We start from the raw sequence: 25,852 nt of genomic DNA, 5'->3' as shown, positions 1-25,852 counted from the left end.
CCGGGGAAAGCTCAATCGATACGCCATCACGGTGTTCGTTTTGCCACTACAGGAACCATCATGGATCTCGACAACGGACCAGTGCTCTTGGAAAATATGAAAAAAAAACTGCCTCATAAAGCGGAGGATTCTGTCGTGCGAGGGATTATATTCACCAGACGTGCAGCTAGCAATGGATCGCCAGCTCATGCTGATGCTTAATGTCAATAACAAATCAGCATAACCTCAAAATCGGTACCTCAAAAGAATGCTTGCACAAACCAGACGCCGGGATTAAGGTCGTTTACTTACGTCGGGATGGTCGGAAGGTGCGAGCCTCGCTCGGTCTGTTTAGTTAGCGACAGTGCCTTCCAGTTTGGCGTACCGAACAGATGGTGCAAAAGTTTGTTGACCGTGAAGGACTTTGCGTTTGTCATTTGCTTTTGGGGGCTTCGTTTTGCAGGTCAGAGTGCAATTTATATCCTCTTGTTGGTAGAGCTGGTTGTTGACAAAGAGATATCGCAAGTATGAACACAAATATTTGCTTCGTCTGCCTTGTGTGTTTTTAAAAATATCACTACACCGTTGAGGAAATTGATCTTTTTCGACGATGTTCATAGCATTCATGACAAAATCCTCGGAGGAGTGCTAACTAATGTAAGCCTTATTAATCTAACTCTTATATCCAGCAAACGTTACACGATTTGTTCCGTTGCTGAGGTGGCAAGCTCTAACGTAATATCCCATTTCTCCGTCAATCAAGCGGTGTAAGCTAGCTGGGCTGGGAGTTTGTTGTGTCGCGCTGTAAGGTTGCACCACGGACCGAAATGATAGTCATTCGACCATGTTCCCGCGTCTCGTTCCTGTCGATCTTTTTCGCCTTTATTAACCACATAAATATGTCTCGCATGCTCCAAATGGACGGGACGCAACCGGGTTGTTTTCATTTTCCACCGTACCACTTATGAGACAGCATGAGCCATATGCGGCGAGTCACTGTGCAGGTTCTGTGTGCGAAACGGGCGAGAAAACGGGCGGAGAGCACGTTCGTTATGGAAATCCATTCTACCCGACCCAGTTGACAGTACGTTTCCGGTCCCGACAGAGTGTCAAATGATGCTGCATGTGTTCGTTTGTTCGTTCGTTCGCTCGTTCGTCGGTCCGCTCCTGTTTCCTTCTTTTTCTACTCCCGACTCGAAGTCCACAATCTACCGCGTGCCTGGTAGGGTGCTATTTTAGATTAAATTTTGCGCACAGCAGTTTGTCTGTGTGAATTATTGTGTTTTTTGTGTCTCTTTTGGGTCTCTCTTGTATTAACCAGTAGCAGATGTAGTCTTCATTGAAGCGATGATATACTACTAGCAGTCTAGTCATGGAAGTGTATAGTATTTTAAATAATGATTGTGGGAGCTGTTGACAGCTTAATAAACTTTGATTGCATTAGACGGTGCTATTAGTTCAAAATTATTTTCTAATGCGGTTTTCCTTTCCTTTCTTTCCAGGTACGTCCAAACCGATCGTGAATTTGAACTGACTTAATCGTGAGACCACAAAATAACACAGCATAAGGCAGAACTTAACAAAACACGCACAACCATTACACTAACTTCACGCTACACTTGGCTACCACTGAATTAGCTCATACTAAAACATCATTAAATGCAATAGCTTTCGTTTTCTCCTAATTGTAATGCTAAGTTTGCTTCCCTACTAATTCATCTTTCTTTGCAATTGCGATGGCAACCAAACTTTTGTGTTGGGTTCTTTACATTTACCAACAAAAAAATGGATTCCAATAAGGCGCAGCAAAAACATGTGTTTTCTGTGTGCAATTCTTCAGCTGTCCAGTCTTTGTGTCCCGCTGGGCCCTGGTACGACCGTTCCGTCAAAATACTGATTCCACGAATTTGGGATATTTATGATTTCGAACCAGCAGCGTCGTCTGTTTGCAAATCGCGAACGGTGCAGGAATCGTCACGGCCAGTGATGGCACGCACAAAAACTTTTCTGTTTTGCGGCAATGAAAATTCCGAAAATTTGGGTGGCCTCCTTGTCCCCTGGCAAACAATTATTTATTTCTCGATCCCGTAGCTGGAAATGCTGTACAAAGGGAGGGCAACGTGTTCTCAGAAATTAAAACATAATGCACACTTTAATGTGAGGTTTTGTTCAAATTTCAGTTGAAGCTAGCGTTCCGTTTCAATCTAATCATAAATTTAAGAACGTCGCGTAAACATCTCTTCATTTACATTCGTTCACTCACACCCAATGATACGATTCATCACACGAGCATTACATATGTGAACACAAATCATGCTAATCCTTCTATTATGAGCCAATTCGTTCAAACGTAACCGTTTTCAATTGCAGGAAAGTTTACACCTACAACCGCCACAGTCGACACCAGTACGTACGATTTGAGTAGTAATCCGTAGAATGATGCCGCATATCCCTATGCTCGTTAATTTACTGTTCATAATCTCTTTCCTACTTGTCGTTGCATTTATCAAATTTGTTGGATTTAGTTATTACATTCATTCTTTTCTTGGAATGGATACAGTATAGATAGTTAGTAATGAATGTTTATGAATTGAGAACATTTTTACCAACCTGCAAACAATTTTAGTATACAAATACCATTCATTTCTTATTATGTTTGTCTGTATGCAAAAAATAACTTATTATTCATCTCTTTTCGCTTCTACTCTCAAACAATTAGTTGGTAGGTTCTATGTTTATGTTAAGCTACAAACGGTTATATGTTTATGTTAAGCTACAAACGTTATCATACATATACAATTCATTCATAGTTGAGTGCCATCAAATATCTTGAAAATGCATCATTCAGGTTTGCTTCTTACACATCAAGCTACCAATTTCCAAAGTGTCCACCATCATAATTAACAGTTCGTTCTAGCGTGCACACACGTGCATATTCTGCAAACCAGTCACATCCTGTTTTTTAGCAAACCGAATACTCTGATCCTTCCGTGAAGTTGATCATCCGTTTCCGGCTCGTGCACTGGAAGCACGGGATAAACCCGTTTTCCACACCAGCTGCGCACCTAAGCCAGTAGACAAACATCCGTCCAGTTTTTTTGATCGTCTTACACAAAACAAGGCGTACACGTGTGTATGCAGACGCTGTGGAAAATGGGATTCCCCGTATGGGATTCGTTATGTGGAACCAGGCACCAGTACAACGTACTCCTGGCATCCCATGCCCTGCTCTGCTGTTGTGAAAAAAAAAAAACGATCTCGTTGTTCCGTTCAACCAACCCCGAAAGAGTGACGCTCGTATGTTGCTGCCCCACATAATCTTCTAATCCTTTTTTAACATTCAACAAAAATAAGTCCCCACAATATGTTGTTACTGCTGTGATTTTATGCCTGTTTTCTCCGTGTGCCAGCATCGCCACTTGTGCTTAGTATTTCTGTGTCGGGATGCTATTTTTTGCCCATTTGGTGCGCTATTTACTCAACCCACGGGTCTGGTGTACTTTCATTTCGTGTATGGCACTTTGGAGACGGGTTTTCATCAGTTTAACTCCCTGTTCAGAGCGTCCTCGTCCAGGCGTTGATGCTTCGGGGCTCTCGAGTCAAGCGTGCACCGCCTTAGGCTTCCAAGTGTACTGCACTTGGGCTTTCCGTTTGGGTTTTTTTACTCGTTGCAGTAGACTCGCAAAAACTCTGACGTGAAGCATTCACCGGGACAAATAACAACAATTTTACGCTTATGTTGCAGCGATTCGTTTTCCTTTTTTTTCGTCGTTTTTGTGTATATGTACTTATGGCAAGCGACGTATGAACCATGTTTTGCCTTGTTCATCGCCAATTTTACACTCGGCTGACGGGTGGCTGGTTGCAATTTACACACCTGTACGGTCAGCTCTAGGTAGGCACGAAGCCGAAGCAGCTCTCCTTGGTGGTAGAGATGGTGGGCTGAGAAATGTACGACCAATGGATGCTCGGAGCCCCATGGTTTTGGTAGGATTTATTTTTTACGACTCTTTCGGGATAATGAGCAAAGCACTTTCTCGTCCGGTGGTCGCCTCGATAGGCGGTTACACATAGTCTGGCGCAAAGCAGAAACAAAAGTGAAAGCAAAAAAACCTTCAACACACTACTCCCCGAAATAGCAGGTGTAGAAGAGAGATTAAAAATTAATGAACCGGACTTACTGGGATACCGCAGCGCTACAGTTTCCTGGGTACACCAGCAAGGAAGCTTCTTCCCCGGCGATAGTAGGGGCACGCGTGGGCATATCGACACACCAATCGGAATGTAGTGCGTTTTCTTGTTTTCGCTGGCAAGGCCTTCTGTAGTAGCAAGACTACTCTCTACAACTACCACTAAATATGCACACAGGTGTGGCAAGGGAGGAAGACACCGTTGGTTTAGTTTTGATACGATAATGTGTGGCCACAAAGCCTGATCCGGTGAGGGAGCCTTAGCGGCCACCCGCAACAGCGAGCCATCACACATGGGGGCGTAACTACGTTTGCAATTATTTGCATTATTTAGTGGTTTTCGGCTCGGTAAGCTACGACGGTAGAAAATTGCATTGGAGATGGCAGTGGGTGGCGATGGTCTTCCCAAGCCCTCCCTCCCCCCCAGAAGATGGCTTACGTACTCAGCTTCCCAGGCTAATGCACATTTGCTACGGATTACAGCACAACAATTACAGCCCGGCAGACAAACGGTATGTGTGGTTGTGTACGTGGTGCTATTTCGATGGGCAGCTAGCTGGCTGACAGGCATACGATTAATAATTAACGCTAGAAGAGATAGCGCTTGCAGGGATTACTTGCAGCGTGGCTGCCGAGCTCGATGGCCTCGATAATTCTGCGTATAATATTTATTAGTGTTTAAATGCAATCTACATCACAGCTGATGGTGGAAAGGTGGATGGATGCCTTAATTTAATACGGGGCAAAAGTTGTGTAATACGCTACTGGAGCTTTATGCCTTTCAGCTGCAGAATGCGCGTATCAAGCTAAGTACTGCATACTGGTTTTAATCAAACCAGTTTACCAATCGGTTTTGCTGATAGTTTTGCTTTGCTTTGCTGGTACTTTTGTGGGACTCAAAGCGCAATGATGAACAATTTTGGAGAAGAGCATTTATATGATTCTAGTGAAGGAGGTCGAAAAATAACTCAGCAATATGTTCCAGCTCATGTTCCAGCAATGTATTATTATTTTTTATTAAATAACTATTGCGTCCAGTATGATATTTCAATTAGGTACAGGTGGGGAATATTATTAAAATCCTCTTTCAATATTCAGGCAAATGATGCTACTGCATCTCATAACATGTCGACATGATGCTGTATCATGTTGCATAGAGTGGGAGAAACCAGGTCAACCGTCTTAGAACATGTCAGTAAGACTGGATGGATCTATTTTTATTTCACTGATGGCTTAATCCTGAGCTGAGGACCATGGTCGAAACTCGCCAAAGACAGACCATAGAGAAGACACAAGCGTCATTGCTTAACTTGACATCCAGAAATGAACGACTCAAAAGAGCGAAGGATTTTCATTAAGACTAGTCTCTCCTAAGGTCCCCTAAGACTTATGAAGATTTGATGAAATTCTTTTGCTTTCTGAGTAAACATAGCAAACGATTATGTTCAATCATACTACTGTTTATGAGAAAAATAGTAGCACGTAGAAAATAAGCGAAAGAAGCAGTTAAATCTTTTATTCAAGAAGCATTAGCATAAAGTTTCATATAACTCCTGTCGGTAGATTTCTTCATCGTTTATCCCTTAAATGTTTCACCTTCGATTCATAAATCACTGCATGCTATAGCTAGTTTAATAACGTTACGCTTCATGGTTAAATATATTTCCCTAGTTCCTTAGCAGCAACTTTATTTTTACACCCTGTCTTATCGCTCAATTTGTCCCTCTCCTTCCCATCGCTACACACAGTTCCAGCGCGCATTGTATGGGCGGCGATCGATCACGATGCGGAGCTACCGTGCGACATTACGGCACCGTCGTCACAGGACGGCGTCAAGCTGGTGCTGTGGTTTAAAGATTCCACCGGAATTCCGCTCTACAGCTTGGATTCGCGCAGCGGCGTACCGATATCGGCCGCCCAGCATTCCACCATCGCGAACGACCTCGGCCAGCGGTTGTTCTTTTCGGTCGGGGCGACACCGAAGGAGGCCCGGTTGCAGATACGCAACATCAAAACGTCCGACGGTGGCGTCTACCGGTGCCGGGTGGACTACTTCAACTCGCCCACGCGCAACTACCGAGTCAATTTGACGCTGGCTGGTAAGTGATTCGGCAGGTGGTTTCCTGTTGAGTTTTCTGTTGGGGGATTTCTACAGGGCAGGGAAAATTTATTCATAAAAAGCAAAACATTTGCACCATAGATCATCAATAAAAAGATGGAAGAATTAATCCTACAAATTGGTATCTTCGTCGGTTGATCTGTTTCTTATGCTTACAGTGCCACCAGAAGAACCGAGAATATTCGACGCACAGGGTAAGGAAATCTCAACCGTCGCTGGACCCTTTCGCGAGGGACACGAGCTTTTCCTGTCCTGTCAGGTTTCCGGAGGTGAGTAATCAGGGAAATTCCGTGTTTTACCTACGAGCTAACAAAATTCTGTTTAACGAGCTGCTGTACAGGGCATGTTTTTAATCTTCCCCAAAAAATGAAGTACACTAATTCACATGCTGTATTTCGAGCATCTCATAGAAGTAAAATCCGTTTTCTCCTGAAATCATCACTACATCGAACTGCTCTGTACACGTGCACACAGATGCTTACGTTTGATTCCGGCAGAATAATCTGAGCATATGTCAATATTCGATCATTCTAAGAAATGTCGTAGAAGTCAATCCAAGCACATGCCGGCTCCGTGACTGTGAAACACATCGTGAAATGAATAGCATGCGCAAATCCGTTTCATCGTTTCCAGTGCGCTGTAAATGTGTGTTTTCCAACTGCCCCCAACTGCTGCTTATGTTACGTGTGCAGCTAAAGCTTGTAGCATTTTCGGGCGGCTTGTTTTTATGCTTTCGAGCGGATTCACTAGGGACGGGAAAAGATTGCATTTAACTGCAACGAGCTCAATGTGTCGATAGGGCGTATCCTGTACTGCTGCTTGATACCACTGCAATCCGTTTCAACAACAACAAGCCCCGGGGCTGAACGGAGTCAGATGTCCTGTGTACACATCACGAAATCCGAGCTCCACTCGATCGCATGCCGAACGTACAGTGGCAGCGTATGGTACTTTTGCTGCGTCTGTCAGACTATCTGAAGATAGAAGTGGACGTTCCGGGACAGGAAAGAAATCCTTCAGCCCGTGCAGGCATAGCAGCACCAACATTTCGACACGCCAGACGATAGCTGACTTCGTCGATTGCTCCCAATACTGTTGCCTCTGCAATCCTCTGTTTGCCTTACCTTTACAGAACTGTTTTTTTTGTGTATGTTCGCGTTTTACGTCAACCTTACTAACACTGTCGTTCCACCGAAACTTGCCAGCTGAAAATTGCTTCACCAATAACCGACAATCCTTGCCCCCGCTTGCCAAACTGCCTACCCCTCCATGATGGAAAAACGGAAAAGGCAAAATAAAATAAAAATAAATAAATTTTCTCGACAAGGGCGAAGTTCAGGCGGTTGCTCGGGGACACCTATCTAGCTCGATGATGGTGATGATGTTGATAACAGCGAGCAGTGGAACCGGTAATGCCTGCAAGCTCGTAAAAAGTCACCGTAAACATAACCCTACAAGGGCACTCGTGTCGGTACAGCCACGCCAAGGGCGCCTCGGTCTACGGTTTCGAATGTAAATTGTTTGCATTCGAATTTAGGGCATAGGTTGGCGCGGCAAATCCTTCCGTTTTACGACACGGGCCCGTTACAGCACGTTCCCTTTTAGGCGGGAAGTGGGTGGGCTTTTCTTTACCGTGGTCTGTTTGTGCACGGGCGCAGAAGATCTGATGTCAATCGATCAGCGAAAGTAACCGCTGGAGGGAGGGGAATGAGGCAAGATAAGATAGTCAGCGTTTGATTATTCAATTCATACGGTTCCATTTTTAGGACGGATTGGAGCACTTTGCTGTTTGTTATCATAATGCAATCCGTATTGAAAGGTGGTGTATCGGGAGCTGATTGCAAAATTGACTCACGGATTGCCTTGAATTCAATCGTGTCTTCAGCTTACATGTTCGGTTGTATAGAAAATATTTGCTTATATAAGAACCTTAGTTGACCGAGAATGAGTTACAACAATCGTGTAAAAGAATGAAAATGAAAATGTTGAGTTTAAAATTGATTATAATCTAAGCTCGCTTTTGCAGCCGCTCAACAAAAACTAGTTTGGCTTTGAGCTGTTTTTAAAGCGTGTGATTAAAACTGTGTAAATAAGGCAAAGCTACTGAACTTTGTATTTTCAACAACCACACAATTATTGTAATTTTATGCATTACCAAACTCATACCATTCAGCCAAATGCTACTCCCTGAGCTGTTGGAAACCCCACTTCAAAGTGTTTCCAATGAAACGCATTGCCCTTGAACATTTGCCAGCACATCGTCAGAAATACGCCCCACAGCACAAGAGCACTCCACGAAAAGTTGTTCATACACGTAACCACTTTCCAGTTTTCCATTTAGCTCAAACATTTGATAGACCATTCACTTTCGGTGCTCGTACGTACTTGCTTTTTTTTTTTGTCTCGCTGTGTCATGCCAGCTCTAGGCCGCCCTAACTTCTTCGGCCTTGTCTCGTGGGCCACAAGGAAAATAAATGATTGCAGCGCAAAGGATGTTACTCTAAAATGGTTGTCAGCTTTCCACTGCTCGGGAGCAAAGGATGCAACATAAAAGCAGCCGTGATCGCCACGAACGAGTAGGGTTATGGGCATAAGCGGCCTACTGATGTCGCAGAGCCTGTCGATGTTGCCGTCGTCCTCATCACTCCGTCCACAACACAACGTGAACCACTAAATTCTGTTCGTTGGCTTACAGATTCCATCCAAACGCAAGGGTCTCATGTTCCCAACATGGCACACCACGCGGCGGTCTTTCACGCGTTCCAAGGGCGCGCTGCTCGGATCGGCTGCTAGGAAGTTGATAAACTGGATGCACGAACTTATTTCCCTAAGTTTTTCTCATCATTGGCGGAGGTTTTTATTACCCGTCCTTACTATCTCCTCACCCGCGCTTCCATGCCGTAAATAGGCTTATTATTTATTTAGATGTACATGTGAAGTGTACAAGTGTGAAGCGAAGCCAAGTGCTGTGTTTTGATGGTATGGAAACAGGGGCAAGCAGCGCAAATGTTCCGTTGTTCCGGGCACTACGTTCCCGTTAGCCGTAGAGAAGCCACGTATGCGAGCGAGAGAACGCAACATTCGGCGGATGTATGTGCGAAAAAACACTTTATATTCATGGTCGAAAAGTGGCACGAAATGTCTGTTCATGGGGCGGCAGGACGATTTTCCAGTCCGTGGAGAGTTTGTGTGCGTTGCGGAACGGGAAAGAAAGAACCAACGAAAAACTAAATCAAATAAATGTAACGGGTGAGCGTGAAGCGTTCGCTGCAAGCTTTAAAGCTTACAAACAAGTTTGAACGAGTGTGATTGTGAGCTTGTGATTATGGAAAAAAGCAGAATAATCCTCTGATAGTAAAAGGTTTAAAAGTGAGCATTAGCCAAAAAGGTAGCTTTAAACAAAACAGGAACATCCCACTTGGAGTGATTTGAAATCACTCGCACAGCTCTGTAAAGCTCTCTCGGCTCGTGCCCCGAACAATAAATAAAACATAAGCTTTTCCGTGCTTTGCCTAATTTCGATGAGCGTTCTGCTCCGCACGGCAAACGTCTTCGGCTGGTTGACATCGCGCTGAAATGGTTGGAATCAAACAATTTAAATAAATAATGCCGCTTATTTCTGCACATCCTCCCGCCCGTTCTAGGCCGGCCGCCACCGAGGGTGACGTGGTGGCGCGATGGAGTAGAAATTTCCAGCACCAGCCATCCATCCGCCGTGGAAGGAACGTCCGCCATGGTTAATCAACTATTCATCAGCACCGTCACGAGGGACTTTTTCGGCTCGAAGCTGCAGTGCCGCGCGGCCGGTTCGAAGCTAGTGCCGGCCGTCTCGAAGGAAGTTGCCATCCAAGTACACCGTAAGTAAACGATGTCCCCCTCCACTGCCACTGGGCGAATCGATAGGCATACCGCGACCGACCGTTCCGTACTTACTCCTTCTCCCCCTCCTTCTCTGCTCTCTGAAACAGTGAAACCACTGCGGGTGAAAATCATTTCCCCGAACGAGCTGCTTACGGCGGGCCGTCCGGTTCCAATTAGATGCGAAGCGTGGGGATCGTTCCCGGCGGCGAAGATCGTCTGGCTGCTCGACGGTGAGCCGCTGCGTAGTGCCGACATTACCGTGCATACCGACAGCAATGTAAGTATCGACCTGGTTCGACCTCTCCAATGGACGCCGACACACTAACTAACAGGTTTCACTTTGCAGGACGCGAACTTAACCTCCAGCATACTGACCCTGCGGGTGACGGCGGAGAACGATGGCGCTGAGCTGACCTGCCGGGCGTCGAATCCGTGGTTTTCCGGCGGTTCGATCGAGGACAAGCGCATCATAAGTGTTGCATGTAAGTACAGCGACAGCGCCGCTGCCCCCGTACGTTAGGTATAAATTACGGCAAATGCCGAGTGGACGTGCGAGCGCTTTAACACGCGAGGTGATGAAATCTTTAACGACTTCCGTAAATATCGCGCGACGTGCCTTTCGCCATGGCCTCGGTTATTTATGCGATGTAGTATGGAAGATGAAATGGTGCGTTCTACCAGCTCGTTATCACTGCAGCGGGGAAGAAGAAGTTTCCGCGTTGGTTCCCCCCAAAAATGGTACCCGACTTCTCGGCGGTTCTGCCCGTGCCCGGTGCCAACTAATCATTCAAAGCGTAAGGCATAAGGCCTCTCTCGCTCTCTCTCTCGGCCAGGATCTCGACCGGATGCTGGCAGTACATGTGCTGCACATGCGGCACTGTGTGCACATGCGGTAGCGGCCGAGAGTGCGGATGAAAAATAGTACACGACACAATTTATCACTCACCGAGCTCCTGGGCAAACGGGGGCACATCAAGCGGAACGGAACTCGCCCTCTTTCTCTTCACGTCTCGTAGATGACGATCCTGGCCGGAAATGTTCCGAAAACTAGTACGGGGGAAACCTGCCGGCGGTTGGAGGTAACTTACGACCGGCCATTATTGCAAACCCTCAGCAAACCGAAGAAACGGGCCTCCCCTTTCGACACGCAGCGTCCGGAAAAGTGAATAGAGCAAGCAGCAGGATGATAGCGCATCGGTGCCCTCCCGAAAGTCCGCCTAATGTTGGCGCACTGCTGACGATTGCCGCACACACACACACACACTGCAAAAGCTAATGGTTTTTGTGCTTCGACCTTCTTGCGGTTGCACATTGATTTATGGAATGGCATCGGTGTGTTTGTGTGTTAGTGTATGTGGATGAGTTTGTGTGAGAGTTTGTATTTGCCTTTTGCTGTCCCGGCGAATGGAGTCTGATGAGCTTTAATCATGTCATGAATATCGAACGCGAAAGTGCATAACATTTCATCGCACCTCCACTGCGCTGGTGCATATTCCCAATCTACACTCACTTCAACCCGTTTTGCCACTCCCGCCTTCCCTACCTTTGAACGTGGGGCATGAATAAAATAATTACTGTTCGATTTTATTGAATTTTCCGTAATTAAAAGCATTTAAGCCTAAACTGGAATTAATGAAATTTATTTCCTCCCCGCGGTACAGGCGGCATCCTCTCCGGCTCTCTTACTGAATTCTCCAATTATCAGTTCTGCACTGCAGTGTGTTGGTGTGTGTGTGTGTGTGTGTGTTGTCCAATTACATTTGGATGCAGTTTATTTTGCCTCTCCTGGCGCCACTCAAAAGCTGGACATGCTGGCTGTCCACAGCCGACTACCATTATTTTAGCCGAATTCCATTACGTGTTCTGAAATGGACTGCGGCTCCCAAACCCATCGTCACACACACACACTGTCCCACACGGCATGCTTATCATCATTATCGGCAATAACACGATCTCCAGCTGTGCTTTAACCCGCCTCCCTGCTTGGGGGACTTTCGCCCGTTGGCTTCGCCGTGCAGGACACCGAATCCCCGCTGGAGATAACCATCATCATTTAGCCCCGCGAGCGTCCACGCAACTCCCCGCGGTGTTCCCTTTCGGTGGCCGCACGCGTCAAGTGATGGACCGGCATATCAATATTTTACGCGACGCTGTTTTCTATTTTCGGCGCATACGTATTCGTCCATAAAATGCTTAGCACCGCTTGAAATAGTTAATTATTTTCGCTACCGCTTGTCCGGAAGCGCTTCCCCTTGCTTCCGGACCGGAACGTGCTGGCCGTTTTTGTGTAAGCGGTTTTCCTCTCACCCCCCGCCCCCCTCCCCCTTGTCGGGGAACGCTGGGACGGGAATTTGGGCAACGGTGCTTACCGGCTAATACGTGGTCCATCGTGGCCATTGGTTGGAGTGTGGATTTTGTGTGTGCCGTTTTATCAGGCATAAAGCGGGATCATCTGGAACAGGAAGGCAAGATTGATGTGTTTGCCACAAGCATGTGCGGCCAAATGTGTCTGTGTGTGTCTGTTTGAGCATGTGTGATGGCTTTTATTACAAGAGGGAAGCTGTTATTGCTACACAATTCTAGCGACGCTGTTGTTCCGGCCAATAAATTAGCTTCATCGTTCGTCGTATTGAAATTAATTTATTTTAATTATTTTTAGGCTTCATTTTATGTTCATTCAACTTATCAATTTTCGTTTTAATTCGGTTGCTCAAAATACTCAGTTAATTGAGTTTAAGGCAAATGATGTTTTAAGGTCCTTTTCGCATAGTTATGTATTCAGGCACGCTGGACCTTAGAAGACTGATGGGATTTACTTTTTATACTTTACCAGATAGTCAGTCCTTGTTACAAGAAGAACTGATCCACCTTTGGTTTTGTAGCAGTCAGGACATCTGCAATTAATGCAGCCGTGTGCTATAAACTCATACTTTTACCGTGCTGTTTTAAACCACGCCGTTAGCATGTACTTCCCGCAGACGAAGTGTGTAATATCGACCCATCAATCGTGTCACCGAGCGGGCAAAATGCTATCAAACTAAAATTATTTCCTCGTTCACACAGACACGCACTCAAACAGACCCCAAAAAACGTCCTTTCGCGCATGTTGCAGCCCACCATTGTTCAACAGTGGTAATGGCATTTAATTGAAGTTGAAAAGCTCTACTTTTCCGTTCCAAAAGTTCACACGTCGTACGCAATCAAACACTAACACACACACACATACATGCGTCCTTGAATCATCTCACGAATGCGGGGCGTGTGCAATGGAACGATAAATTCAATTTTATAGTTTCCTTAATGGTCCTGAGTGCGTCTGAGCCGGCACAGTGGAAAACCGATTTCGCGCAGCTAAAACCCCGGCTTCACAAACCCAACGAGCTAACGTTCTGCACTGCCGCCACAGTCTGTGCGCGTTCGCGGCTGAAAACCCCATTGTACGAATTAAAATTAACTTTTCAACTGCATTGTTGCTATATGGAAACTCTTTTCTTTTTTTCTTTTTGCTCTCCTTCCTTTTATTCCACACCCACAAACGCACGCTTCTGCAGACGAGCCGGTCGTATCGGTGCATCTGTCCAACGAGGACCCGAGCCGGGTGATAACGCGCGCCGAGGGTGAAAATGTTACGCTAAAATGCCGAGCGGATGCGAGACCACCGGTCACTTCCTTTTCCTGGTACAAAAACGTAAGTATTATTGCATTTCCTCCATTTCTCATCGCACACTCATCGCACCGATAGCACGGTTTAGTTTTCTAGCCCGGAGCTTTCGTGTGCTAGATAAAACCCGCAACCCGGTCATCCCGATCGGTAGCGGTCGGGGTCAGCGGTCGGTGAGGGGGGCTAAAAGCATCCTACCGTGGACGGGCGGTGCGCTCAATTAGCTACGAGCGGTGCAAAAGGCCACCGGCACAATCTCCCGGAAAATATGATGCTCTCGCTGGGAAATCAAGCACCTTCATTAGGTCGAGCTGACCGCACCGAACACGGAAGCGAAAGCCACAGAAGTGTCGTTCCGTCTGATGGCGAACCAGTGGAGCGAATGGCTGTACCGTGTGCCCGCACTTGGGTGGCGACAAAATGGGAAGTCGCTGACGAGATTGCCCGGTGACACACTCACTGGTGGATGTTGCCAGCGTCCCAGTGTCTTGGGCGAACGTTGATGAGCCGCCCACCCAAAGCCGCCACCTCTGCGACAGCGACGGGAGCGGCATGAGCCGGAAAGAGTCTTTAATGCGACCGCCGAGAGTTGGACTACCGGGCAGGCTGACCGGGCTGTGGGCTTTCCGGCACGTAATTAAATCATTAATCCCTTATTTCAAACAAATTAATCTTATTACCTACCCTCAATCCTTCAGATATAATTAGTTTTACTATCGCCCACACACACACACACACACCGAGGCACGGGAAGAGCGTGTAGGCCACCGAGTGAGCGCTGGTAGTTAGGGTTTGTCGTTGCATGGCCATTCGGTGAGCCGTTCAATCGCCTTATCTTTCAATCGATGCGCTACCGTACATGTATTTTATTCTGTTGCACTCACCCGATAGGTAAATTCACCGTAACGCAGTGGACGCAGTAGCAGCAGAAGCAGAAGTGGTTAAAATGCTATCGTTGGTAGCAGGTTGCCGACGATAATCGACCCCACGGTGTATTGGAAGGTGTACAAATCCAATTAAAGAGATACCGAGCCATAATTCAATTTGTTTAAACAGTGCTTACAAACCGTTCAGGACACGAATGGTGCACTTGAATGGTGCAATGCAGTGCCAAGGGAAAATTGAATCTCTTCATTCCTCCCCACCCCGCTATCACCGGGATAGGAAAGAATTTGGCACGGCACAATCGCGGGACCGTCGCTGTAGCAGCGTACAAAAGCCTTTAGAATTTCGAACTTTATGTGACATATCTTTCGTCCTGTTAAGGATACTCTTGTGCAGGAACAGATTCCAACAATAGGAAAGAATACGGTCCTCTTTAAGAACTGTACACATTGGCCGAAACAGCAACGACTGCGATGAATGATACTAGCCGGGCTTAGCTGGAAACCGACTTCTGCCCTCCCAACTAGCACTCCGAGCTCCCGGTGAATGAGATCCTGGTGAAGCTCAATTTAATTATCACTAAGAATCCCACTTACTTCCATGCCTTTTCACGAGCGATGTGAGGATAAAGGTTTCAAGATGGACGTTACGGACAGGCACGGTTTCGGGTATTGACCTGCTTTACGTTCCCACCTTTTCCCCGGGCACGTTCCATTCAGTGTCGCTTCTCGTCGAGCGATAACACTGAGGTAGGACATGCCGGTTTGCCTCGTCACATCGACCTACGTTTCAAGATTGACACAATGGTCCGTATGTGATTGGCTGCGTGAGTACGCCATGGTTCGGTTGAAATCTTCACCACAGTTTACAGAACGAAGAAGCGTAGTCATCTTCAACCAAGGATTTCGTTTTGAGGCATCAGGCGGGCAGCACAAAAAGTTTGCTCCTCAGCAGATGATAACCTGCTGCCCCTTTCGTTGACCCCGTTGCCACTGAAATATAGCTTACCGATTTTCGGACTCTTTGAATTGGCTCGCGTCACTGTTTGAACACCGGGAGGCGGAATGAGGCATTCCATCCTTTCCCAGATGGATGAAACGGATGTCACAGCAGGCCATCCATGAGCCGCAGGGTTGGTGATGGAGCTTTTCGAATCGATCGGCCCCGCTGGCGAGACCGTTGAATCGGTCTGGCGTTCCTAGAAAGGCCTTGGATCCCACGATCATGCGTCTGCCATCATGGGGGAAAAAGAGCAGGAGAATTTGGGAGATCAAATAAATGGCAGACATTTCGATGGCAAGAAAGATAAAACTAATTAATTTCTTCGTTCGAAGCGACCGAACCGACGGGATGTGCCTCGGCTGGTTCCCTACTACCAGGCGCTGTACCCAATGTCAAAGAGATCGTTATTAGCTGTTTGCTCGGATGTGATGGTGGTGAAGTAATGTAAAGTTTGCTTGTTTCCTTTCGAATTTGCTTTTGGTTCGGGGGCTGCGGGTCAAGTTAAGTTTACACGGAGAAAATACGAGGCTTTCACGGGAGACTGCTCTTCTAAGTTGCCAGTGTCATAGCGAAAGCCACACTAAGGTCGTTGAAGGTTTTCGGTTGAAAATGGGGCTAGAGAATTGCCTTCAATCTTTAATTGATTAAAGTTGGGTCTTACAGGCAAGACATATTTAAAAAATTGTAACATTTGGGTAGATGTGTTTCAACTTAAGTAAACTTCTTTGGTTTCGAATTTGTTGAAATGCTCTCGTCACATCAATCAGCATCAAACATGCGAAATTTTGAAACAGGAATGTCCATCAACAAATTTCTATCTTCTATCAGAGGTTAGTGCATTCTATGTGAGAATTTCCTACATCGATAAAGCATTTCGTTCGAGAAACTGTGCTAGACTAGCTGGTCTCAAACGAGGTAGATCTCCCTTTCCAACCACTGCTGGATTTGCAATGGGAAACATGTCTGCTATTTTTTTACATCGTAAAGGCTACAGGAAGTGCTTGATGAAACCGTTCTCGGAGCTTTTGATTGATGCATGGCAACATTGAGCGCCAAAAAAGAGCTGCAAGCAATACCAGCTGGGAAACAAACTCGATGTGCAGTAGGGAAAATCAGGGCAGCGTAGTGCCGAGTGTGTAACACACGAGCTTGACAGTTCAATTATAGCTCAATTTTTTACCTTTTACCTACCATACCGCCTCGTACCAAATACCGTAGCTACCCATTCCCGACCTAGGATACACCGGCTATACTCGCAGCGGTCTTACCTTGTACTCGTTTTCCACTGCCCCATGCAAGCAGTGTAATATCACATGGAAACACACTCCACACCGGAAGCCCGCCGGGAAAGCAGGGAAGTGAGCATGCCAACGTATAAGCTTCCACCGTAACCTTATCGACGGATGGTACCATTTCTCACCACGTCGGCAACGACCTTCAAATAACATCGTCCTCCCGTTTGTCGGCGTTCCTCCGTACGAAGCTCCGGGTGCTTCTCGCCCGCGTGTTTGGGAGGGTTGCGGTCGTACCACGCTACGAACAAGCACATTTTCGTCCCAAAACATGGCAGCTAAAGATTTGTAACAAATGTTCATCTATCGCAACGAGATCTATCATTAGCCAGCAAATGCGCCCGAAAAGATCGATTGGAGTTCGTGCTCTTGTTGAAAGCGTTCGAAGCTGGTGGGGGGGAAACGTGGAGCAGCGTACGAGTGAGATGTTCCGGTGAGATCGAAACGCAATTTGAAGGGCGCTAATGATGCGCTTGTTTCCCACAGTCTCCACCAAACTCTACCGTAACGCATCGACACCGACTCGAGTACTTTGGGGCAAGAGGTGGGCACATACGTGTATCCTAGGGTCTGTTTTCTCAGCACTTCCAATAGCTTCCTCCGTTTGTTTTTTTTTTTTTTTCATGCCTTTCACAAGCTTTACTACATTCTCCAGTGCCAGTGTGACAGTTTGCTGCTCGCTAACTCGTTTCTTCTACCTCTCTTCCTTCCTCTTTACACGCACACCGACGCAGAACATGAGGATGTCCGGAGAAAATGGGGAAACCTTGTACTTGACACAGCTGGAGCGGGAAAGTGCCGGCTCGTACGCCTGTGCCGCCTCGAACACGGAAGGTGAAACGCGCAGCTCATCGCTAACGCTCAAAATACAGTGTAAGTAGAATGCCACGATGAAGTTAGCATTGGTGTGACATTTTTGAGCGATTTATGGGTGTGCTTGCCCTGTCGAGCGTGTGGGCAGAAGGTTGTTTGGCAGTTGGGTGGACAAGATCAAATTTAATACGGACAGCATGCAATGGTTGAAGATCGTGTAGTGTATGATTTCTTATTTAAAAGCAATGAAAAATTAATTTCCTTTATTGTATTCGAGTGTTATTGAAAATCACTCTTGACTGTACTTACTGTTGACGCTCGAGACATTTGTTTTTGTGTTTTTTTGGTTGTTTGTAAATATCAGTTCGCATTTCTGTTGAGGAATTTAGACGAACGTTCACACTCGTATCTCTTGATTATATTATTTTAGTAGACTTTATCTAAAAATGGATTGATACTTAAATTACTTTCTTGAGCTCTTGTTAATCTAAGGTAATATCTTTTAGATTTAAACACACTGTCCGGTCACCAACAGAATCCATTTTTTTTGCGCAGAATAAAACATCTCTTCTCCCATGGGGCTTTCAATTCCCTCGCCCAATCTCTCATCATCATCTGACTCATCCTAATTGTGGTGGTCATAATTTCTCGCTCCTCTTCATTCCCCACGACGCACCATTACCATAATTGAAAATCCATGAAAAATTTAACGTCCCTATTCGAGATTCCGTCCCTCCAAGGCTCAGCTCGCCTGAGTATGATAAAAGTACAGCGTCATAAAATCCGGTACCAGGCCGGTGTCCGTAAATGTTCGATGCTCGATAACCTTGGTCAACTGGCGCTCTCTGTGGGTGAGAAAAAACAACAACACACACACACACAATCCACCCTCCCTACCGACACCAAGAAGGTGGCTGAAGAGTGTGAAAAATGTCGCTGCCTTTATAATTGGAACCTATTTAAATGTAAATTGTGCTGGCACGCCGGCCGGAAGGATGTTCATGGTGCCACGGGTAACGCGGTGAGAGGCTTCAATATGGGCTACAAAATACATAATTGATTCATGGAAAATATGATCGTATTGTTGCATTGTCCGCGCTGGCGAATTCTGCTTGTTGTTTTATTTATGTTTTTTATGAGGTAGGATTCAATAAAAAAAGAAGAGAAACCTAACTTGATTTGATGCTAAATTACTGACGACAGACGGTGAAGCCATGTTGACGCTCAGAAATGCTTTTGATCAAAAACATTCAATGCCTGAATTTATGAGAACAAGAGATTCATAGCAATGCACACACCAAAAAAAAAAGTTATTTTATTACATTGGAGAAAGGACTTGTCCAGCTGAGTGAGCATTTCCATACAATTTCACCCTCGAAAACGCAAACAACACAGCTGCACACATTTGTTTGACCAAATCATTAACGCTCATTCTATTTGCCAATAATGCCTGGGCAAATATTAGGGGCCCTAGCCGAGCCCTGTGGCAAAATCATGAAACACATTGCACACATCATAGCGATAATTGAATAAAATGGAAGCCAGCATAAAGAATAACAAACGATAATCATCGACCAGGGACCAGCACCTTTGGCCGGCTCCGCCATGCGCTATCAGTAACATATCAGCAGAAATGGTCACAGCTCATCGTACTATTTGGTAGAAGGCAGCGTAGGCGCAGGGAGCGAAATATGAGATACATCGCTTCCGCAGCGCTGTGCTCGTTGCGGCTCACACTGTCCATTCCGGTCTGCGAAATGTGGCCTTACACGGAACGGGCAATGGGTAGCGACGGCAAACAACGCTACGGAAAGGCAAATTCCCGCCGGCGATAATCAAGACAAGTTCCGCCAGTTGCCATTGCTTCCGACGAGGACGATGGGACCGGTACTGGGGGCCTTCTTTTTTTTTGTAGTTGCGCCGTATCCTTGCGGTAACTCAGCACTTTAGTTGCTTATTCGTTAGTCCCTTCCTGCCTGGAGGATTCACCGAAGGTGATGGTTGGCATCGATTGGCCGGCCAAGCGCTTGCCTTTTGTCCGTAGGCGTTTCATCCCTTCCGCCCTGAATGGGAGCGATGGGATGAAGGAGAGATAATAATATTTCCGTTCGGGGATTTCGTTTTCGCTTCTCTGCTGCTACTTCCTGTCGCAGTGTCGGGGCGAGTCGTGTCGTACCAGCTGTCCCTGAGACAACATTGTTCGCATGTGTTGTGGGAAGGCATATATTGGTGTACTTTGAATGGTTGGCTTTTCTTTTCGCTTATTTCGCCGCTCAGCGCCAAAGGAAGACGACATAGCTGAAGCTTTTATATTTAACCAAAAGCGAAACATGGCCTTCAATTGCTCATGAAAATATTATCATCAAATGTTTGGTCAGTTTTTTTCCGTTCCGTTTCTGCACAAACAGTGTGAGCGAAGAGTTTTGATAGAACGTATAGACATGGGCTGTTATGTGAGTATGATGCTACGCTGCTCCGAAATAGGAAAGCATCGCCCGATAAGGTCCATAAACACGTTCGCTTTCCGTCTGGCAGTCACATCGGTCGAGTGGGTGTACCAAAAGTGCTACATAAATGCTTAATATTTCGACCCAAACCCCGAGCAAGCAGCTGCCCAACGTCTGTTTGCTTTAGTCATGTGCCTGAAGTGCTACCAGCCGCTTCAACACAACATCTTCACTGCCGATCGTCATTGGTGAAAATTAGTCTCCGTCGTGGCATAAATTCGTCCTTCCAGATTTCGGCACTGCTTGGGTGTGACACACAGTACACGGTTCACCGTCCCCGGGCAGAGTATGGAATTAAAATCTGTGAATAATGAATGAAAAGGAGAAGGTGCGTTTTGGGGGCAAAACGGTTCAGCGGAACCCACTGTCTTTGGGATGGCAAAGGCGGACCTGCCGCTATTTTGCACCACTATTGTCGCATTAAAACGAGGGTTCTGTTTTATCCCCTTTCGAGTGCTGCTGTTGTTAAGATGGTGCACAATCACATACACACTCACAGGCTGGAACAAGGTTTAGGGTTTGTAAGGCTAAACATAGCACTAAAGCTTCCCCACAGATTCCGCAACAGCGCCGCGGCAACAAATCGCACAAAACAAAGCACCGGGAACGGAAACGGAAACGAGCGAAGAATGCACAGCGAGTGGGCATAGAGTTTTGTTTTTGTTTCGATAAGTTTAAACAATTCTTTACGCTCTGCAGGCAGGGTGGAGGGAAAATGAAGCGTTTTTCTTTTGGACTAAAATGTTTGTGTTGGGGCGTTTCACAGCGCCCTGGTTTTTGGACCGTCAACATTGTTGGCACTGTACTGTGACGGTTTCTTGCATGAATATTGTGTGAACAGTATTCCCACAGTTTGGCATTCGGCTGGAAAAGACCGTGGGAAAGGTTTAATGTTGACGCAGGGATGTTTTATTAATCACTGTTTAATGTTCACATTTATACCTTTCAGTTGTAAAATGAAACCCAAAATGTGTGGTGTGAACCATGGAAAGTTCCTATTATGAAGAGCTTTCTCGAAGATGATTCGTTTTCTTAAATAAATACCTTGATTTCATCGGTGAACTGCTCAGCCATTTATTTTTATAAAACGATATTGTCTTAAATGCCTCTGTCATGTTTAACATTCATACACCGCAATTTCTTTTCATATCAAATCTTAATCGTTGGTTTTGTCTGTTAACTATATTTGGTATCTGGTTTTTCCTTTGATATTAATAGGAGAGCAGAGAAACTGTAAAAAAATATATATAAATGGTTAAGAATACCTTATCATTGAATTACCATATGTAATTTACATTCAATTTTAAAAATAAGGATGTAGATGATTTTAAAATAATCACGTAAAAAAGTCGAAGCTCAAATGTACACTCACTTAATCTTTACAATTTTTCCATATCGCATTGCATACGGTGCTTTATCAAACAATGTTGTACCAGTTATCCTTAAAGCTAGCCAATTTAATAGCGTATCGACTACGATCGTTTTGCTCACCATACACTACAACATTGCCGGAACCACGAAGCAATGCTGGAAAGATATCGAGTTCACTAGATAGAATAGAGTGATTACAAGACTTCAGCAATGCAAAATCAACGTCAAGCTCATCATGCTCCGCTATCACTTCCACGCGCTCGCTTTGCGCATCCAACGTGCTGCATACAGTGCTCTTGGGATTTTCACAAATGGCCACAAACATAAGTGTGCCCGTATCGTGCATTTTGCGGTGAAACGTCATGGCACGATAGTAGTATTCATAGGGCAGCTCGTCGTCTTCCCGAACATGTAAGCCAACGAACTGAAGATTCTTTACGTCTTCCTCATCGCCGTACAGTTTAGAACGCTGGCGAATGTCGCCCAATACGTTTTGGGCCGTACTTTCCGCTTCCGCTCGGAGCCTGTAAATATGAACAATATTATATTTTAGCTTGTGGCAATATTTTAATGTAAGAAATATAGATACCTAAAGAACTGAGTCTGTTGTTCCCATGGTACTTTTAGGATTTCTTCAAATCGTTTAGCTTGATTATTGAGTATGAATAGCTGCTTAACGCCCTTGTCAATCTGAATGGCTGTGTCACTGTTCAAAATGTCCATATCAGGAAAGTTATAGCACCAAATGATGTTCATACGGATCACGTCAAACGGAAGACTGAAAACACATTGAAAGTAAAGGTTTTGATTGGTGGCATTTTTAGAAGTGATTTGTAGCACTATTACCTTTCAAAAAGTGTCGCCAGTTCAGTCGATGTTCCGTTAGTAAGCATAACTTGTGCTTGATATTCTTCCGATGTCGTCTTAATGCTATTTTGTATGGCCACCAGCGAAAAGTAATGCCACAAACTTTCCTCTAGTGTGCTCCCCGTAAACGCAGTGAACAGCGTATTGGATTGTGGACAATTCAATGATTCGAAACTGTTACGGCTCTCGTCTGCGGTAACATTGGAATCGAGCTCGAGTAACTCTAGGAACTGTTCAAGTGTCCGCTCGAACCAGTGTTCAGCTGGCTCGTTTGCATTGTTCCCAAATCGGAAGGAATGTTTCGATGCGTGCCGCACAAATTCAGGCCGATGTGCTGTGTCTATTATGAGCCATATAAACGTCAGGAACGACACTATCAAGATAAGAGGCTTGATGTTCCTCCGCACCAATTGCCACGTAAAGCGAAACATTTTATCAAACTGACGTAGTACGCTAATTTCGGCTTATGTTATCGCATTGGTTTTCGAAAGGCCTAGTAATCCTACTTCATAAAGTGGTTGATTGTGCAAACAAATCCACACACTGTAACCAATCCATCTGTAGGTAATAGCGACACATTAACTAAACAGCTTTTAAACAATCACATGTCAAAACACAACGATTCACTGTTTCGATGCACAACGACGAACTTAAACTGGGGAATGCTTCTGGATCACTGTATTGGGAACGATTTGGAGCCCTCATTGCACCTGAAGTACGAATACTCATGTCAGCATGACTCAAAACGTTATCGGTGACGACGCTTATCTAACACTGATAAACCAGATAAACCTATCAGCAGTAGTGGCCCACCCTTGCCAGAGGGCGTAATGCATGATAAGCACCGAATATTCAGATAACCTGTAACGATCGATTTCAGTTTACAGAAACTCGGCCGTTCCGCTCAATAGCATAGAATCAATATACTTAACAATCAAAGTTAACATAACATTACGACTAACTTTGCTACATATCTTTCCCCACATAAAATATAATTTGACATTAGTCCAGGTATCTTTGTTTTATTTACTTGTAACTGCTTGTAGTAAAATCTTGTAGTTGTTGTGTCAATACAGCAGCTGACTATTTCAACAAGAACGTCACTCACACGCATGTAGCAACAAATCATTTTCAAGTCTATACGTCTTCTTTGTATTCTCGAGGGCCCGTCTAGCATATTATCAAGACTGTGTCAGTTTATGCTATGCGGAACACAACCACAGCTTGTACTGATGAGACTGTTGTAGGGCTCTGCTGTCGTTAAACAAACTGAAGGTATAGGCCTGTGAATTTTGTGTCTCATAGTTACGATGACTGTGTTGTTTTGAATATAAGAAATTGAAATTAAACGACGATCATAAACCGAAAAGACCTTAGGTTGTTTTATTTAGGTAAATTGTAAAAATGATTCATAAAACGTGATACATAGATAATCGCCACTCTACATCTTACATCATGTTCAAAGTTTTTGTTAAACATACTGCTATTTTTCACCAAAATCTTCGTTAATAATCTGATATCTTTTCTGTCATTCTGCACTGTCCATGAAATGTCAGATCTTGAAATGAAAAACAATTGCAGGCTCTTGATTAAACCGCGATTTAAAGTGTCCTTGGTCAACCTTTGCATCCTTGCTCTGCCATCTGTTGCTAATTGCTTCCCTCTTCACTTATTCACTCTCTCCGTTTCCCTCTCTCTCTCTCTCTCTCTCTCTCTCTCTCTTTTTTTTTCTTTTTTTAAACATTTTTTTCCACAGTTGCACCCCGCTGCAAACCGGGCACGGAGCAAACCTCAGTCGGCTCGCTAAACATGCACTCGCTGCACGTCAAGTGTGAGGTGGAGGCCGACCCACCGGACGGTGTACGGTTCAGCTGGACGTACAACAACACGCGTAACGTGTCACCGGTGCTGAATTCGCGCATCAGCTCGCACGGGCTCGTCAGCACCATGACCTACCTGCCACAGTCCGACTCGGAGCTGGTGACGCTCGCCTGCTGGGCGATCAACAATGTCGGCCGACAGACGGTGCCATGTCTGATACATATTTTACCTGCAAGTATGTTCGCTCTTACACACTCCGCTGGGGCAGTTTTTTTTTTTTTTGTTTTGCATTTGCTCTGTCGCCATATTGCAGCCGTTGGCAAACATCTTCCGTGCTGCGTGAACCGAACGCAGCTGCAACCGTACGGAACAGGCGTCGTGATTGCCAAAATGCTAACCGCCCCGTCCCTCAAGTCAATCCACAAATGAAAAGTGCCAAATCAAATACCGGTGTGTGTGTGTGTGTCGTCGACGAAGGAGAGGCGGTGTGTGATGGCAATAGCAATCTCCGCAACGGCATCTACCGTACGGTTGCTGCTTTCGGTTACGGTGAGCAAAAGGTCCTGCATTTCCTACAGCAACAGAGTTTGCAACCTTGCACCACGGTTACTGCAAATATGCTCCAATCTATGGCTTTTAATTAAAAATTCTGATGTTTGTGTCTGTTGTTTTTTTTCTTCTTCTTCTTCTGTTGGTGCTGTTGCGTCTGTTCCTTTCGTTTCATGGCGGTGTTGATGATGATGATGTCGATGCGACGATGCTGTTCGAACGGTACGCAGAGATCCCCGATACGCCCCGGAACTGCGAGCTGCACAACGACACTGTGCTGGAAGTCGTCTGCTCTGCTGGTAGTGACGGCGGGCTGATGCAGTCGTTCCTGCTGGAGGTCGTTGGCGGCGTAGCACCGCCCGCTTACAATCTGGACTACACGCGTGGCCCACCGACCGAGTTCGATAATGAAATTTCTACCATGAACGATCAGGTAATGGCATTTGTTTGTACGTTCGCTTCGCCAGCAGCATTGCATCGTTGCACTGCCTGCGCTCGGGCAGTGTAATGAAGGAAGTCAGTCCAAATCAGCAGGAAATCGCTTCAGTACTTCATTTCGAGACTAGTTTTGGGCTTAGCTTCCGACGCTGCATTGGGTCGAAGGTTAACCTTTAAATATAGCTCCACTTGTCCCGATGGCGGTCGAGTTCACACACACACACAGAGTCGGCACTGCATTTAAGCTTCATTAAACGAACATATTTTCACAACACAAAACCCAGTCTGTTCTTCTAACGATAGGGCCATTTGCATCCGGAGAGAGCTTCATTTACGAGTTCTCGGTAAGCGCGGAACTTTTTTCCCCTGCTTCATTCCATGCTAAACTCCACACTCTCGGGGATGTCATGCTGGCTTACATACACAGTCATACATTGCTGCCCATATGATAACAGGCAAACCATACTTCACACAAAACACACACACACACGATCGGG

At 45.6% G+C, this 25,852-nt stretch overlaps 2 protein-coding genes across 5 annotated transcripts in view; one reads left to right on the top strand and one right to left on the bottom strand.

Annotated features, from left to right (window-relative positions):
- LOC120893371 (hemicentin-1) overlaps nucleotides 1-25,852 on the top strand; it is a 124,401-nt gene that overhangs the window by 86,035 nt on the left and 12,514 nt on the right. For 3 of the 4 annotated variants that reach the window (XM_040295197.1, XM_040295196.1, XM_040295198.1), the window contains 10 exons: nucleotides 2,350-2,385; nucleotides 5,918-6,268; nucleotides 6,447-6,557; nucleotides 9,933-10,145; nucleotides 10,257-10,426; nucleotides 10,496-10,631; nucleotides 13,701-13,837; nucleotides 17,724-17,862; nucleotides 24,304-24,603; nucleotides 25,148-25,350. In XM_040295197.1, coding sequence (XP_040151131.1) covers nucleotides 2,350-2,385; nucleotides 5,918-6,268; nucleotides 6,447-6,557; nucleotides 9,933-10,145; nucleotides 10,257-10,426; nucleotides 10,496-10,631; nucleotides 13,701-13,837; nucleotides 17,724-17,862; nucleotides 24,304-24,603; nucleotides 25,148-25,350 — 1,796 coding nt within the window. The remainder of the gene's footprint in view (nucleotides 1-2,349; nucleotides 2,386-5,917; nucleotides 6,269-6,446; nucleotides 6,558-9,932; nucleotides 10,146-10,256; nucleotides 10,427-10,495; nucleotides 10,632-13,700; nucleotides 13,838-17,723; nucleotides 17,863-24,303; nucleotides 24,604-25,147; nucleotides 25,351-25,852) is intronic. The other variant, XM_040295199.1, reaches the window with a different exon arrangement.
- Nucleotides 21,359-23,372, bottom strand: LOC120893372. The gene is made up of 3 exons (XM_040295200.1): nucleotides 22,527-23,372; nucleotides 22,270-22,458; nucleotides 21,359-22,204 (listed from the first exon to the last, which is right to left on the bottom strand). Exons 1-3 carry the CDS (start codon nucleotides 22,976-22,978, stop codon nucleotides 21,727-21,729), a joined length of 1,119 nt encoding a protein of 372 aa, XP_040151134.1. The 5' UTR covers nucleotides 22,979-23,372; the 3' UTR covers nucleotides 21,359-21,726.

Source organism: Anopheles arabiensis, chromosome 2, assembly GCF_016920715.1.
Source record: "Anopheles arabiensis isolate DONGOLA chromosome 2, AaraD3, whole genome shotgun sequence".
NCBI lineage: Eukaryota > Metazoa > Arthropoda > Insecta > Diptera > Culicidae > Anopheles > Anopheles arabiensis.
The sequence above is the reverse complement of the archived record's forward strand: the minus strand, read 5'-3'. Positions and strand labels throughout refer to the sequence as shown.